This window comes from Alligator mississippiensis, chromosome 1, assembly GCF_030867095.1.
Source record: "Alligator mississippiensis isolate rAllMis1 chromosome 1, rAllMis1, whole genome shotgun sequence".
Lineage (NCBI taxonomy): Eukaryota > Metazoa > Chordata > Crocodylia > Alligatoridae > Alligator > Alligator mississippiensis.
This window is the reverse complement of record NC_081824.1, coordinates 478,202,439-478,219,484: the sequence shown is the minus strand read 5'-3', so window position 1 is coordinate 478,219,484 and position 17,046 is coordinate 478,202,439. Positions and strand designations below refer to the sequence as shown.

The window sequence follows — 17,046 nt, the reverse complement described above, 5'->3', positions numbered from 1 at the left end:
CCCATTCCCCTCAGCCTCTCCTCACAAGTCATATCCCCCAGCCCCCAAACTATTTTTGTTGCCCTCCACTGGACTCTCTCCAATGTGTCCACATCCTTTCTGTAGCAGGGGGCCCACAGCTGGACACAGGACTCCAGATGTGGCCTCCCCAGTGCTGAGCAGAGGGGAAGAATCACTTCCCTCCATCTGCCGGCACCGCTCCTACCCATGCAGCCCAGGATGCTGGTAGCCTTCTTGGCAGCAAAGGCACACTGCTGGCTCCTGTTCAGCTTCTTGTCCCCTGTCCCCCCAGGTCCTTTTCTGCAGAGCTGCTGCCCAGCCCGTCACCCCCAGCCTGCACCGGTGCATGGGATTGCTCCGTCCAAAGTGCAGGACTTTGCACTTGTCTTTGTTGAACCTCATGAGATTTCTTTTGGCCCAATCCTCCAACGTGTCAAGGGCTCTCTGAATCCTACCCCTACCCTCCAGATCCTCTACTACTCTCCCAGCTTGGTGTCATCTGCAACTTTGCCGAGGGTGCGCTGCATCCCATCTTCCAATTCAAGCAGCTTCAGACCAGTAATTGTGTTTTAATACAATGTATATGTAAAAGCCTTTTTAATGAAACTTTTGGGCCTTGAGAACAACCCTCCCAGCTGTGATGCTTTAACAATTCATTGGTGCTGTATGGGGTTTTATTATTATTTTTATTATTATTTACAAACATTTTTTCCCCCGGGGGACTGCTTGAAAAAGGATTTCTCTGGTCTGGAAGATTTGCCATTTTTTTTGGAAACCGCAAACACTTTTGTTAAATGAAACTATTTCTGTTCAACGCCTGGGCAATGACTAAATGTTGAGATTCCCCCAAAAATGAGAGGTGGAGGAGGTGAAGAAAGGGAAACAACGGACATGCCTCTCTAGGACCAATTGTGTTGTCCCATGAAGCGCTCGGATCCACCCAAAGAGTTCAGACACCGTGAAAGCGTGGCTAATGCCCCTGGATCTTATTTTATTTCCATAACGCATCCTGGGATCTCCTGAGCATCTATGATCAATCTTTGCAAGACGCTGGCCCCCGCGGTCCCCCTGCTTTCCCCGCGGCAGGGCAGGGTGCGATGCCTGGTGCTGTGCCAGGGGTGACTGCAGCTGTGCTTAAAGGCTGGACACTGGGTTTGTCTGGGCTGGTTTGGACAAGGATGATCCTGCCTCGGGTTGGACGAGACGTGACTCCTGGATGTCTCTGCCAGCCCGACTCCTCCACGACTCTGCTTCGAAGCCCCTATTTATCTTCGGTCCTGTCTCATCTGCTTTATGGATGCAATCACAGCAGCTCCTGGAGGAGCCAAGCGCGCGGCGAGAGGCCTCGGTGGTGAGTGAATCGTGAAGATCAATGGTGATGGCCTCTGACATCAACTGTGCTATCAGCCTCCTAGCCACCCTTCCTACCTGGCCCGTCGACCAGCACCCCCCCTGCCCAGCCCTGCAGGCTCCCACGCCGCACGGACCCCCCACGTGTCCTGCACCCCCGCATGCATGCAGCTCACGTGAATACCAGCGAGACAAACACCAGCAGGAGGGCGGTCGTCGCTCTCCTCCCCGTGAACTCTCATCTCCTCAAACTGGCAAAATAAATTAAATCGGGTGTTTTAATTTGCTGTCATTCTAGCAGGGGTTGTCTGGCTCGGGGCTTTGCTGCCTGCCTCTTGGGTTTGTTTTTTTTAATAATCCTTCACTTATTGCTCCTGCCTGGGGATGGAGAAGGGTCTTGCAGGAAGAAATATGGTGCAGCCGCCCCAGGGGGGAGCCGTGCTGATGGGAAAGGTGGGGGAGAAGGACGATGCTGGCCTTAGGGTTGCTTTTGTGGATGCTTATACACCCCAGCTGTGTTGGGTGCTGTGTGTTCAGGCAGGATGAGAAGCCTCCTGGCCCGAACAGCTTACAAACTAGGCATCCCGTATAGGCAAAGCCCCTGGGAAACTGAGTCACGGATTGAGGGCTGGGGCCTTGTGTGGCAGAGCTGGGTCGTTCAAAGTCTCGGCCAGTGCAGGGACATCCTCAGGGGACAGAAAAGCGCCGAGGCAGGTTGGCTTATCCCCGGAGCCAGACCCAGCCAAGTGACACCGTGGGATCCAGAGCTGGATCCAAAGCCCTGGGGCGCTGAGGTCTCCCAGCATGGGACGCCTGCCAGGCTGCTGAGTGAGGACCACCTGCAAGAAACCACCCAGACAGGACTAAACCCCTGTCCTTTCCCTGACCGGGGCATCTTACCGGGTTGGGCTTGGGTTCAAGTCCCCTTTCGGCCTCAGAGGGGTCAGCTCTGTGTCACCCACCATGCAGCACAGAGCCTGCGGTGCCAAGCAGGAGCTGGGCAGGGTTTGTGGGCTTCGACTCTACAGCTGTGCCGCCTGGGGACGAGGGCACGTGGCTCTGCAGGGAGGCCTGGGCTCTGGGCCCTGCTTTGGCTGGCTCTGGGAACCCTGCACAGGGACCCAGCTCCTTGCCCATGCTCCTGGGGTGGGAGCTGCAGGCCTGACCCCCTCCCATTGAGGGGCACCCTGAGCCCTGGTCTCCCACTGGTCCCTTATGCACGAGCCCTGTGCAACACGGGAACAGACCCCAGCTGCCGTCCGCGTGGGCCTGATCCTGTCAGCCCATGGTGGGCTCCGAGGACCTGCTGGATTGGGCCCCTCAGGGGACTTTGGCAGGGCAGTTCCCCTTTTCTGGACATAATGCAGCAAACGGCAGCCATCCCCAGCTCCGTGGCTCTCTCGGGCATTGTAAGAGTCAGGGACATGAGAATCAGAGGCTCCCTTGCTCAACTTGGGTTTCATTGCCATGCTGTGCTGACGGGCATGACTGGAGACCCAGGGGGCCCACGGGCAGGGGAGCTCAGCAGGAACTCCCGGGGGCACTGGTTTGGGGCTGTAGGAGGCTGGACCGGGATGGGGGGTCCCACAGGCCATGAAGGGGGTGAGACACAGGGATGCACCTGGGAGAAGGTGTCCGGCCCCTGCACGGCCTGACGGGACTGCGAATCAATCACAGTCGCAGAGAAGCAGGGCTGGAAGGGACTTAGTGCTGAGACAGGATCAGCCCTGTGCAAAGCATCCACTGTCCAACCTCATAGCAGAACTACAGTCACCCCTGGCACAGCACCCGGCATCGCGCCTGACCGTGCCGCAGGAAAAGCAGGGGTGCCACGGCTGCCAATGTCCTGCTGCTGCAAAGGCTGTGAATATGCGCTCCAGAGACCCCAAGCAGAGGCCGTGCCCCCGCTACAGAGGAAGAGTGGTACCCGGATGGGCCGAGCGGCGTGAGTCCATCTGCCACCCGGAGCCCTTGGCCAGCAGGGGACAGTCACGACCCACGAGCCCCGGTCCCGAACGGCCGGGCCGGAGGCTGAGCTGCTCTCTGGATTGCAGACGCCTCTCCCGCTCCGGCTGTTTGCTCAGGGGGAGCTTGTTGGCACCCATGGGTGTTTTATGGCTTGTTGGCACCTCCGCCTGCCTGTGCTCTTTACAGCTCCTTGCCTTTTACGGCTGTTTGCCCAAGGGCCCGTCAGCACAGAGCCCGGCGTGTGCAACGACACCCAGCTCAAACGAGGGGCCACGTCAACGCAGACGCATGGCCAAGGGTTGCAGTCTGCAGGGACCCAGATCCTTGCACCCACACGCAGGCCCCGGTGCCCCTGACTGCAGCGAGGACGAGTCTGAGCTGGCTTGATGCTAGTATTTAAATAGGGTGTAAGAGACCCCCACAGATAACGATGCCGTGACCTTAATTCTCGCCCAAATACCTGACCGCACGGCGTGGCCAATTCATTGCAAGCTGAGAAGGGGGCTCCAGAGCTGAGAAAATGCAGGAAAGCTGCTTTCCCCGTCGCATCTATGCATGTAGGAGAGGATGAGCTCTGCTAACTCTAATCCTCTGAACGACCCGGGTCAGTTTATCCCTGGGGTTTAGACCTCACGAAATGCAGAGAGCTCGGCAGGAATTTAAATCGGTGAAAATCTCACCGGGCTCCTCGCTACCTCGACAGGTGCCTAAAGCCCTTTGGCGAGACTGTCCAGCTTCTCACCCCAATACCTGCAGAAAGCCCTTCTCCCCTGTTAAAAAAACGTAATTAGGTTGAAATGCAAAACTTCTTTTGGACCCGCTGCATTTAAGGTCCTTTGATTTTGCAACTATTTTTAAAAGCCTTTTATTTTTTTTTTTGCTACATTTCTCAATTGGATTCCAATTGCCACCCCGCCAGGAGCCCAGAAGGGAAAAAAACCCAACCGTCTTAAACACCTCCTCGTAAATAAGAAATGAGTCACTAGCCATTTCCTACCAGCTGCAACAATAAAAATTAAGGACGTGAGTGAGTGAGCAGAGAGTGGCGGGAGAGCGTAAATAAAGGTGTGGGCCCCCAGCCTGCCCCGCGGGGTAGCCGGGGCTCGTACGCGGTGGCATGGAAAGGGATGCCCGCGACTGCAAAGCTGCATGCTCGGTGCTGCCTTCGTTGCGGGCGCGGAGAGGCCTCAAAAGGAGCGATTTCAATCAGGCCGTTCCCCGCTCTCTTGCTGATTGAAAGCAAATGAGCCTGGCGTCACAATTTTGAACGAACACACCCTGCTCTATTCTTGCAGGGCCAAGCGCTCCCCTGTGCAGGGAACTGGTGAGGATTAGCCCATGACTTGTGCCCTCACGTCCCCGGGCCTCCTGTGCCCCTTCGGCAAAGCGTTGCTTCTCCGTGCCTCAGTTTCCCCGCTGGTGAGGACCCTCCCTTTGTCGGCACAGGTGCTGTCTCCTGCATGGGGTCCTTGCATCCTTCCTGCCTTTCACACATGGTCCTGCCCACGGGGCAGTGCATAGATGCCCCACTCCCATGCAGATGAGTACACATTCCCCCTCTGGAGCCTGGAAGAAGCCTTTGGCACACGGGGCCAAGAGCGGCTTGATGCCAACCAGCTGGAAAGCACGAAGCATGGGCAGAGCCGGTAGTCCTGCATCGCAGCCCCGACGGGACAGCCAGAACATCCTTTCCTGTCCTCCTGTCCCCTCCACAAGCCTCCCCCAGCTCCTCACTGCTCTCCTAGCCGGTGGTGCAGCTCTGCTTGATCCTCCTGCTGCAAAGCCCGGTCATCTCCATCGTCCACCTGCAGAGCTGCAAGCGCCGCATGCGTGGGGGCAGGTGGGGGCACATTCGAGGCATCATGACGCCTAGTTCATCCCTGCCCAGTGGTTCTCCAACTTCTTCACCACCTCCGAGGAGGGAGAGTCCACAGCTTCAGTGGGATGGGATTTCCCAGGCTTCAGGGCTTTGCTGGTTGCCTCCACCCCCCACTTTCTGCTTCACGTGTCAGGATGTTTTTAAGCCTCAGAGGTGCTGGGTGCTGCTTCAGTCCAGCTGGGGATGGGGACTGGGCTGTGCCGATGCTCCTAATGGGACCAAACCCAGAGGGTCATAGCTAGAGAGTCTTGTCCCTCTACTCAGGGTCTGACTGATGCTGCATTTGGGGTCAGGAAGGGATTTTCTCTCCTGGTCAGACTGGTACAGACTGGGGAGGGGGTTTGCTTTCCTCTGCAGCAGGGGCATGGCCTCTTTCTGGGATCCCTCAAGTGCCTATTGACAACTTTTCATAGCAGCAGGACGTCGGTGGCCACAATCCCCCTGCCTTCCCTGCGGCAGGGCGGGGTGTGATGACTGGTGCTGCCAGGGGTGACTAGTTTTGCTTGAGAGCTTGGGCATTGAGTTTGTCTGGGATGCTTTGGACAGGGCTGACCCTGCCTCTGTCAGGGGTTTAGACTAGATGTGACTTCTGCACGGGCATGTCTACACGAGACACTAAAACAACAGTAGACTAATTCTACTGCACATTAGTATGTCATGGCAAAAGCGGTGCTAATGCGCTAAGGCACAGCCGATTACTCCACATTAAGTTAGAAATGGTTATTACAGGTACTAAACTTAATGCACCGTCATTATGGTGCATTGATGCACGTGTAGATGTGCCCCAGGTCCCTTCCAGCCCCGCTGCTCTGTGAGTCTACGATGCTATTGCACATCCTCACTACTCTAACAGGGAAGAAGGTTTTCCTGGTAGCCAGTCGAGACCTCCTTGGCTGCAAGTTCAAGTCCACCCTGCGATTCAAGACCATTGCTCCTAGTCGTATGAGTGCTGAGACTAGTTATCTCCATGCTCCCTATAACGGCCCTTCAGGTACTTGAAGGCTGTTAGCAAATCCCCCTCACTCATCTCGTCTCCAGGTTAAAAAACTGGAGTGCTTTCAGCCTTTCCTCATCAGTCTTGTCTCTCAGACCTCTAATCATTTTTGCTGCTCCGAGCTGAACTCTTTTCAATCTTCTTGACGAGCGGGGCACAAAACTGGACACAGGTCCCCGGGGCAGGTCTCCCCAGTGCCGAATAGAGTGGCAGAATCACTTCCCTTGCATGGCACGTGACACTCCTGCTAACACGGCCCCGGAGGCTGTTGGCTTTTTTGGGCTCGTATTCAGCTTAGGATCCACCGTAACCCCCAGCCCTGCCAGTCACTCCCCGATTTGTATTGGTGCATACGGCTATTTGGTCTCAAGCGCAGCCTCTCTGCAGACCAGAAGAAGTGGAAAATCCCTAGATGCAGCGGCGGCCCCGCTCCATGCTCCTGCCCACATGCACTTCCTTCCCCTGGCCTGAACAGTCAAGGGCCAGATTTAAATGCAGTACCTAAGCTCCCTGCTGGATGCTGGCACTGCATCCCTTGGGCAGAGGGCAGAGGGACACGGGGTTGGGAAGCTGAATTAGTCTGTGCTGAAAGTCCTGGGCTCGGGCTTGGATGCAACACTTCCCATGCCACTGCCTCCTTGAATGGCCCTGGGCAAGTCACTTGAACTCTCTGGGGAAACTGAGGCCCGAGCAGTGAGCTGGGGGTCCTTTCTTGGCCTGAGAGGGAGATGTCCATTTGCAATGCAGTTGAGAGGCCGCTGGGGGACTGCCTGCACTCCTGAGATGGGGAGAGTGCGTCGGTCCTTTAACCCCGGGGAGGGGGAAGAAGGGCCATGCTGGGAGCCCAGGGTTCAATGCTGCAGCAGCATGCTTAGGAGGACGTCTCTGCCCAGTGACCCTCTCCCTGGACCCAGACCTTGCAGCCGTGCAGAGGTTGCGTGTCCCCGTGATCCTCAGAGCTATATCGCCCGGTGTCCCGCACCCCTGGCAGAGTCACCCACGACGAACAGACCTGCAGGGAGGTACCAGACAAACCGCAGTCCAGTGCCAAGTCCTCAGTGGTGGATCGGGAGGAAGAAGATGTCAGGATCTCATCCACAGATGCAGCACGATGGAGGTCTCGGGCTCTCCCTCGTCACTGGGCCCCGATCTCTGCCTTGTCCAGACTGTGTGCTGGCTGCATCCGTGCACCAGCTTCCTCACCTTAAACGAAGACACTCTGCCGCTGGAAGCACCCCCAAAAGCCCGGCGATGATGGAGCCAGGACGAGTGATGCCGGCAGTCTCCAGCCACGAATCTGCATGCAGGTGGCAGTAACCCACTGGTCACCTTGCACCTGGGTTGAAAACTCCCACGGCACTGCAGCCTCACCCAAGCAGCAGCCCATTTCAAGGTAAAGCGTCTTGCTTTCGGAGCAGTCGGGGTCTCAGAGCTGGGCATCCTGGTGGGGGGGGCTGCAACTCCACAGCAATTAACCTTTGCTTCCCGAGACAGAGGAAAAGCAGCCCATGGAGGAGACACAGAGCTGTGCCCGCACCCCCAAGGCAGCAGCATGATGCGGATGCTGGATGCCATCGCGCCCATTTTACAGATGGGGAAACTGAGGCACAGATGAGCCACCCCAGGGCGCACTGTCAGGTGGTGGCAGGAAGGGAGCCTTTCGGTTTCAAGCCAGGGCTTCAACGCAGGACAGGCCAAGGGGAGGGGCAGGCATCTGCTGCTTTTGGGGAGACCGTAATAGATGCAGCCGGTGCTTCCCCTTCGTGCAGGGCTGGGCAGGCAGCAGGCACCGACAGACCCCTGTTGTGCTATTAGTGGTTCCCAGCTCCTCGATATTAGCTGGGGGTGGGGGTGTCCCGGCCACCCATCGGGGCCGCTGTGCACACACTAGGACTCGGCAGCACCGGCTCAGAGCCTGCAGTCTGGGAGGGCTCAGCGCTAGGGTGCGGGGGTGGTTTATTCTGCAAGTCCCTCCACCTGCAGCCACCTCTCTCCAGCTGTGTATCCCAGCACCCAGCAAGCTTAATGCCGTTACCCTTCCTGTGCCCAAGAGGAGGCAGGTTCACACACAGCCCCCGGGAGCTATAAACCCCCCCGCCCTGGCTTTTATGAGCCTGGTGACAAATCCAGGGAGCAGATGTTCCCAGACGGAGATGGATGCTGGAGCAGCGCCGGGGAGAGGCGCCGGGCTTGGGCAACTGAGTCATTTCATTCCCACCTCCTGGTCTCGCTCAGCTGATTGCTTACTGCCCCCTTGTCCCCCAGCGTCATAGAGCCACTACTGCTGCTGGCAAACGGGGAGTCTCCTCCATCATGCCCTAGCATGGTATCATGAGGGTCAGGGTGCAGTGCAGAGCTGTGAGCTCCCAGGGTCTCCGTTTATCTCTTCCGCCCTCTTCTTTCTTCTTTAGCTCTTCCCCGGTGAGGGCATCTTTTTCTGCTTTGACCCCGCGGTCCCAAAAGCAGGAGGCGGATAACAGCAATTTTCTCTTCCAGGGGCTGCCCGCAGGCATCGAGAAATAAAAACCTCCTTCCCCAGCCAGGCAGAACCGAACACCTTATCCCCCCCCAGTGCAATCCTGAGCTACCCATTGCTATTGTATCCAGAAATGAGAATGGCTCTGGGGCTGATCCGTAGCTGGAGGGAGAGGCTGTACCAGGGGGAAGCACCGTCACAGCCTCCAAAGGGATCAGCCCCCATTCCAGCCCAGAGGGGGTTGCCTTTCGGTGGCAGTTGTACAAACATAGGGCCAAATGCACGTCTCTCACCGTGGCCGACTCACTGAAGGACCTGCAAAGTCACTTGCCCTCAGCCTCAGTTTTCCCCATATGTAAAATGGGGAGAATGGGTAGCGTCATAGACTGAGTGGTGTTCAGACACCATGGCGATAGGCAATGAATGCCACAGGATGCAGCAGTAGGAGGATGTCCGGGGTCAGCTGGGCAGGGGCACTGGATTAGCAAGCAGCTGCGAGACTGAAATGCGTGCATCCTTCCAGGAGCAGGGCAGGCCTGACTGCAGGGGCTTGCCCAGCTGCTCCCCCACCCCAGGATGCGGCGGCAGAGGGGGGAATCGCAATGGCGTGAGCCCAGACAGCACATCCCCGAGCCGCATCAGTCCCACAAGCTATCCCTGTACTTTTGCATGAGGCCACCAAGGTTTCTCCTCCGGAGACCCCTCCAGGCTATGCCAGGTCAGCATTTGCTGCCAGCGGTATGAGGCTTATGACACACAGCGAAGCAGTGCCCCACCCTGACAAGCCAGGCTCCAGACACAGGCAATCCCCGTCCCATGCAATGCACAGAGCAGGCTGGGAGTGGGGGCTTATTAGGAAAAAATATATGCCCACCCCTCCGCTGCCCCCCATCCCGAAAGAAAGCCAGAGCAGCAGCTGAATGAGCTTTCCAAAGCAAGTTTAAGTTTACCTCCAGGGTTTGGATTCACCAAAGCAAGTCCAAGTTCACCTCCAGGGTTTCGATTCACCCTGGGAAATCTCATTCTCCAGGAAAATAATAAGCTGCTGATAAGCAGGGACACCAGAGCCAGGCTCGATTGCGCTAACCTCAGCAGCATCTGACTCACCGTGCTGCCCCGGACCAAAGGGCAGCCCTGGGTCACGGCAGTCCCCAAGATCGGGGAGTCGGTATGTGCCTCATGCAAGAGGCAGTGCAAGCTCCCGGTGTGCATTGCTGCCCCACTCTGCAGCCAGGGAGTCCCAGAGACCCAGGTTCGCATCCCACCTGTGCTGCTCAGAGCAGAGGCTCTCCGGCCTGAGCCAGCCCTTGGCTCCGCACCCCCCACCCAGCTACGTGGTCAGTCACCCGTCTTTGCCTTGCTTTGGTGCACATGAAGCAGCTTATTCCACTGCTGCACGGAGAGCTCGTGGCACGGAGGATGCTTCAGCCAGCCCTAGCAGAGGGTCAGGACCACGACCCCTCCGCTCTTGGAGGGCACATCTCGGATGCGGGGTAGGGTTAGGGGACCCTCCCAGGACCCGTCTGAAGATGCTTCCCACAGCTGGGCTTACCTGAGTTTTCCCTCGGGAGGCAACTCGTGGTGGGGGTCATCGCAGATCAGCCGGGCTTCCCCGTCCAGCAGGTAGGTGTACACATGCTCCTGCGGGGAGAAAGCACCTCTTGGTCACTGGGGGCACAGATGGCAAGGATGAAGGCTGGTCCGGGATGCCAGCAATGTGCAGCAGGGCCCCGCTGTGCTGCCACCCAGTCCTCCCTCTCTCCCTACGTACACGCCAGTGCCTGGACCGGATCCCAGCTGAGGTTCAGAGGGGCTAGTGCCACTCAGAGACCAGCGGGAATCGGGCCCCTTGCCGAGGTCTCATCCCCGCCATGAGGTCCTGGCCCTCCTGACTCTCAAAGGGCCACGAGTCTCCACCGCTCACGGCCAACCAAACTACCTGCGTCTCAGCCCCAGCCATCCCTGGAGCAGGACTGCAGCGCTTCCAAGCCTCAGGGGCTTTGGGGAAGTGCCCCGACTCTGACAGCCTCCGCAGCCTGGCACCGCTGGCGGCAGCAGGGGTGCAAAGCCCAAGCTTAAGGACACCCACCCACGCTCAGGGTGCTTCAGACACAGGGACAAAGGGACCTTTGATTCCCACCGCCGGCTCTGGCCAAGCCAAGAGAGCATGTCCGGAGGCGCTGCACATGGAGCCGCACACCAGCGTCCTCGAAGCACCTGCTGAACCACCAGCTCTGACGGCCGGGGCTGCGCTTCACTCGCTCGCTGGAAGGAAGCCAGGCCCCCATGCTGCAAGAGCTCCATCTCCATATGAAAACCCACCCAGCGACCAGCCCAGAGAGCGGCCAGCCCTTGAATTGAAGCAGGGGAAGCTCCAGCAGGGTCCATCATCTGGGAGAGCGGATTAAAGCCGCCAGCTCGTGTAAGGGCCTGACCGAGCATGCTGGGACTCCTGCATGCAGCTGCATCACACCCCTGCGAAGCAGGGCTGTGCTTTGAGCCCCCGGGACGTGGGGGCAGCAGAGCCACAGAGACGCCTCGGCAGCCTTCAAAGTCCCACGAGGCACTTGTGGATGCTGTCAGGGAACCGGTGCCACTCCCCATGCAGCCCTAGTGACTCAGTCCAGGATCACAGCCGGGGGACACGGCCGGCTCGGGCACGGTCCCCACTCCCCCACCTCCTGCAAGGGGTGGTGTGGCTGGCGGGAAAGGGGACGTGGATCACCGATACTTGCTTCCCCAGCGTGTCCTGCTAAAGCATGGATGGATCACCTGTGGAGTCAGGCTCGCTGTGACAGCTCCCCCAGACACAGTCACACAGGGTGCATTTACATGTGCACTTTAATGTGCATTAGCCTATTTTAATGCACATCAAAGTGTCACTAAAAAACCCGTGCTTTTATGTAATGCGCATCAGGACAGGCTAATGCCCACTTCCTTAGTATCTCACAACACAGTAACTAGATTTAATGTGCATTAACTAAATCATGTTACTGCATGTGTAGACATGCCCACTGGTCCTGCCACCCACAATCTGGGAGCTTTTGTCTGGAGTCACAGGGAAGAACTAGTCTCGGACAGGGTCCAGGTGAGTCCTGGGACCACACAGTGCTCATCGGTGTGGTCCCGGGTGGAGGCACTGAGCTGGCCCCTGCCTCATGCTGGACCCCAATGACCCTGCATGGAGCCCATGGCCAGGGCTGGCAGCATCTGAATCCCATGCACCGGCACAGCCACTGCGAGGCACATGGCCCTGTCCCCAGGATGGGTGGACTCCACAGAGCCAGGAGGTGCCAGCCAGCTCCTCACACTGCTGCACTGGGATCGGGTACCCCCAGGCAGGTGGGCAGGGGGGCCATGAAGCCCCAGGGCCTTGGCTCTGCTCTCAGGAAGCAACTGGTGGAGGAGGAATCGGCTTGTGTTGCCAAACCGTCCCCGGCTGCTCTGACCCCCAGCTCCCTCCCAGATCCAGCATCCCTCCAGGCCCATGCAAGGACCTCCCTCATTAAGGCTCAGTTAATGAGCACTAATGGTCATGGGGGGGGAGGGGAGGGAGGTGGAGTGGATCCCAGCTCTGCTGCCCATGGAGTGGCTTGGGGCTGGATGCACCCAGGAGGAAGACGTGGGCCAACTTCCCTGCTGGGGTCCAGAGGTAAGTGGGCCGTGGCCTGTCCAGGGGGCATGGAGCAAGGCAGGAATGCTGTCCCTGCTGGGGAGGAGACAGAGCCAGGCCCGGGCAAGCATCCTCCATCCTCCAGTGCATGGAGACGTCCAAGGAAACAGGACCTGAGCCTCAGTGCAGGATGGACATGGTGCCTGAACAAGCTGGGGCCTGACCCCCTTCTATCCTGGCACCTCCCCGGGGCCCATGTTACACCCCCAGCCCATCTGCACAACCAGTGCCCAGAAGCCCAGACATCCCCAGGAGCTTGCAGACAAGGATGGCTTCAGGGCAGGCGGCCGGTCCCTTGGGCAAGCAGCAGAGGTGGCGCACGTCCGCACCGGGGAGCCATCGACGAGGACGACATCGAGGCAAAGAGCCCATTTCGTTCCACCTTGGCTGCTCCCAGCCTGACGTGCCGCAGTCTTCACGGCACAGCGACCGGGGGGCTGGGGGCCGTTGCAGACCGAGGGCCTGGTGCATGCCGGCTGCCAGCTCGGGAGCAGTGTCCGGGGGTGGGAGGCTGGTTGAACCACGTGGGGGGAGAGCGGGGGTCCAGACCCAGGGCAGGGACCCGCACGCACAGAGCATTCGTAATCCGCGCGCAGCACCTGGCTCTTCGAGGCTGCCTGGGCGCAGAGCCAGCCACGGCCGCGCCGCCGTTTATCTCCCGGGTTGATTGATTCAGGGGCTGACATGAGCTTCCGCCCAATTTCACGCTCAATCAAGCTCATTATGGAAAAGGCCGCCGGCTCCTGGAGGAGCCAGCCCAGCAGTGACCAGTCACAGAGGCGTGGGGCTGGCAGGGACCTCCAAAAGTCAGGTGCCCGAAGCAGGATCAGCCCTCTCCATCCACAGACCCGGAGAAAAGCCTCCCCGAGGCAGGAGTGGCAGCCAGGCGCAGCACAGAGACCCCAGAGCTTGTTGCCTCCTCCTGCGTGGGCCCTGCAGCCACCCCGACGTGACCGACCCCAACAGCAGCCTTTCCAGCAGGAGGAATTGCTGCCTTTGCTGCTCCGTGCCTCAGTTTCCCCACATCAAGGAGGGGCACCACACTGCTGTTTCCACTTGCTCAAGTCCCCCCCAGGAGCCAGCATTTGTTTCCCTGCCCGACCCTGACACCCCCCAACCCAATGCTGGTGCCGGGTTGCTTCAAGAGCCCAGGCTCCCATGACCGGGACGGAAAGAAACGCCCTTCCCTGTGAGGCAGTGCAGGGCCTAGAACACATCGGTGAGCAGTTGCAAGTGTATCTAGCAGAGGGCAGGGATGCAGTGCTGCCCCTGGCGCCTTTCCACCCCCTTGTTACTGCATCGGTCCTTTACCGAGAGAAGGGAGCACATGGTTTGGGGCACCTGAGATGAAACCGGGGCAGTCACCTACTCGGCCTCTGCTCCACCTTGGTGCCTGCTCGGCCGGGATCCCAGGTCAGGCTGGGGCATGAGGGTCTGCAAAAGGGCCAGGTGCCAGCCTCAGCAGAACGCCACTGAAGACCCCGATGCCTTTGCCCAGGGTTTCATCAGGCCCCCAGTGGAGCTGAAACCCATTAGATGTCCTGGGAGAGACAGGCCAGGGCTTCCCGATGGCAGCAGGTGCCTGCTGTTGCTGCCCCTGGAGCCGTGGGAGAAGCAGGAGCTGGCTGCAAGGCATTAAACCCCACCGTCCCGATGGGGAGAGGCCAAGAGAGGGTCTTGCTGCCACCGCCCGAGCCACCCCCTGCCCTGCCGGGAGCAGGCACAAGAGCCGGGATCGTTGCATAACGTGGTTTGATCTGGACGGCTTCGTCATGCGTCAGCCCCTCGGCGATGGAAGGCCGTTGTGCAACACCCAGCTCGCACCAGCTGCCTTCCCCAGAGCCGGGCCGGCTACGGAGACCCAGGCCAGGCGGGACCGGAACGACCTTCTCTGCAGGTCGAGGCCAAGCGGGAAACACATTTCCCGTCTTGCAAAATGTTCCTGGGCTCGTTCCAAGGCAGGACGACGCTTCCTGCAGCAGAGAGACAGCCTGAGGCTGGAGCAGCACGGGGGAGGAGGGGCAGAGCTGTGCTGGGGTGGGGGGCGCTGGGCCCAGGCATTGCCCTGCCTATCTCCCAGGTTGTGGGCAGACGAGGCTGTTAAATTGCCTGGAAGAGGGCAGGGTAACAGCAAGGGAGCGCATCCTGCTGGGTTTCTGCTTCTGTCCCGGGGTAAAGGAAGCAAAAGCAGAATGAGAGAGGGGTCCACGCGGGCGCGAGAGCAGCAGCCCTTATCCGTCGCCACTCGACGGGCACTCCAGCAAGATCAAACCGCCGGGGCAGAGCCGTCACACTGCGATGCAGAGCAGCATCCCGACCCGGAGAGGGGCATCGACTCTTCCAAGGCACAAGTCAAGCCAGACCTTTCTGCCCGGAGCGGTCCGACAGCTGGGTCAGCTCCAACCGGGATGGCAGGGAGTTTTATTGGCAGCCTCCAAAGCAGACTGATGTCAGCCTCTCCAGAGAAGGAGGGAGCCAGGCTCCAGTGAACCCAAGTAGCCGGTCTCATGCACAAGGAGACAGGCTGCTAAGTGCAGCGGCCACCGCAGGAGCCCCTAGGGCAGCCTCCCCCTCTGAGCAAAAATGCCCCCTTGTCTTGCTCTTCCAGGCACAGCGAGGGCCTGGCATCTCCCCCAGAAGGCAGCCTCCAGTCCTGCCAGCGTGCCAACAGCCTGGGTGAAGTGAGGTGTCGGGACTGGACACCCACGTCCAGGGAGCGGGGCTCTGGCCAGATTCATCCCTGTTCGCACACCCCAGGACCACGCTGGCTGCAGCATCGTACTGGGAGCCCCATATCTGCCATGATTTAGAGATGTCAAATTGGAGGATTCAACCAAGTGCAGAGTCCTGCACTTAGGAGGGACAATCCCCTGCACCGGTGCAGGCTGGGGGTGACGGGCTGGGCAGCAGCTCTGCAGACAAGGACCTAGGGGGGACAGGGAACAAGAAGCTGAACAGGAGCCAGCAGTGTGCCTTTGGTGCCTTGCTGTTTTGAATCACCCCAGCATGTTGTCTGCCTTTTTGACGGCTGCTGAGCACTGAGATGATGATTGTAGTGAACCGGGACTCCCAGATCTCTATCCTGTGTGGCAACAGTGGACGTGGAGGTTGAGTTTGGACCAGCCGGCAGCCCCGAGCAGGGACCTGGCATGCAAACCCCACCTTAGGGAGCCCCATTCTTTAGTGTCAGCACCTTCCGCCCTTTGTCTGGTCCCACGACAAGAGGGAAGGCTTGCTAGACCCATTTCACAGATGGGGAAACTGAGGCACAGAGTGCTGTGGTGAGTCCCCAGTGGTCCCCAGAGACAAACCCAGGCCCAGCATGGGCTTAACTGATTTACAGGGCAATGCTCTGTCCAGGGGGGAGGGTGCCCTTGCCCTTACAGCTGTGGGAGCACATGGATAGGGTCATTGCACTGCCATGGAGAGTGATGCCAGTAGCCACCAGTGGCCCCAAGGTCAGGTTTCTGGTGCAAGGGGCTCAAAAAAAAAATCACTCGCTCGCTGCAACAAAGCAATCACCGTGGGGCAGGGACGGCCCAGGGGAGCCAGCGGGTACTACCTCGACCGGGGTCTTCTCTGCCTCTTCAGCAAGAAGGCCAGGGGAGGGATGCAGTGATGTAGTTGCAGCCCCTTCAATACCTGCTCTACCCACAGTTTTATAACCAGCAAGGACAGCAGCCTTTCTAGGCAGGCAGCAGCCAGGGAGTCATTTGACTTCACGGCTCATTATAAATCGCCCTGATTCCTTCTAACCTCTTCACTCCACAGGTGCTAAGCTCCCTCTCTCCTTTTCAATGGCCTTGACGATCCACTAATCCAGCTATTCTGCCGCCTAGGGTCCTCCGATGTTCTGCTCCACTTCTTTTGCAACTAGCTGCTGCTGGAAACGTAGCTCCCATTTCACAGCCCCGCGGCCTGTTTTTCACTCCAGCGAACAGCATTAACTCAAGCCTGCAAATAACTTTCTGCGAAGCATGTGGGTGCGCTGCCAAGATGCTCCAAAAGGCCTGAGTTTGTTTTATGAATCTCCAAAGAGGGAGAGGCCCATGTCATTCCCGTGACTGCAGGACTAATGAAGCAGTCTCTTTTGATTATGCTTTGCCTAATTTGTGTGTGTGTTTTTCTAATAAATCATTAATGCACCTTCCAAAAAAATGTTCACGGAATAATACAGCTCTAGCCCTAGGCCCTGCAATCTCAGTAAAGCATCTGGTTTGCTTTTCACTGGAGAAGAGTGCGTTGTGTTAGATGTGAGCTGCACCCTCCTTTTCAAAATCCTAGATCCGCTCACGTGCTCCCAGGCTAGGGACAGCCCTGCTGGGGGGTGGGTGCATGGGGAGGGGGCTGCAGCCAGGGGGGCTCCCCAGGACATGCGCTCTCTGAGGACGAAACACTTACTACTACCTCAAGCATAGGGCAAGGCCTGCTTTCACAGTGCAGGGTGCTGTATATTATAAAGCATCTCATGCCCTCGTGGTCTCCCTCCATAGATATGTACAGCACCAAGCACTGTGACTCCCAAGAGCTTGGTTGAAGCTGCAATGCTGCAGTGATAGCTGTGATGGAGCTGTCGGCCAGGGCCCCGAGGGGCCTAACCACAGGCCTAACGGTGCCTAGGGAGCTGTGGTGCACTTGGGTTCTGCAGCCAGGAGGTTGGAAACCCCGTTGGCTGTGCTTCCTTTGCAATTAGGAGGTTGGAAACC

At 58.6% G+C, this 17,046-nt stretch overlaps 1 protein-coding gene across 2 annotated transcripts in view; it reads right to left on the bottom strand.

The window, feature by feature from the left end:
* Positions 1-17,046, bottom strand: part of PDE2A (phosphodiesterase 2A) — a 93,402-nt gene that overhangs the window by 32,022 nt on the left and 44,334 nt on the right. For both annotated transcript variants that reach the window (XM_059723072.1, XM_019499025.2), the window contains exon 3: positions 10,220-10,308. In XM_059723072.1, coding sequence (XP_059579055.1) covers positions 10,220-10,308 — 89 coding nt within the window. The remainder of the gene's footprint in view (positions 1-10,219; positions 10,309-17,046) is intronic.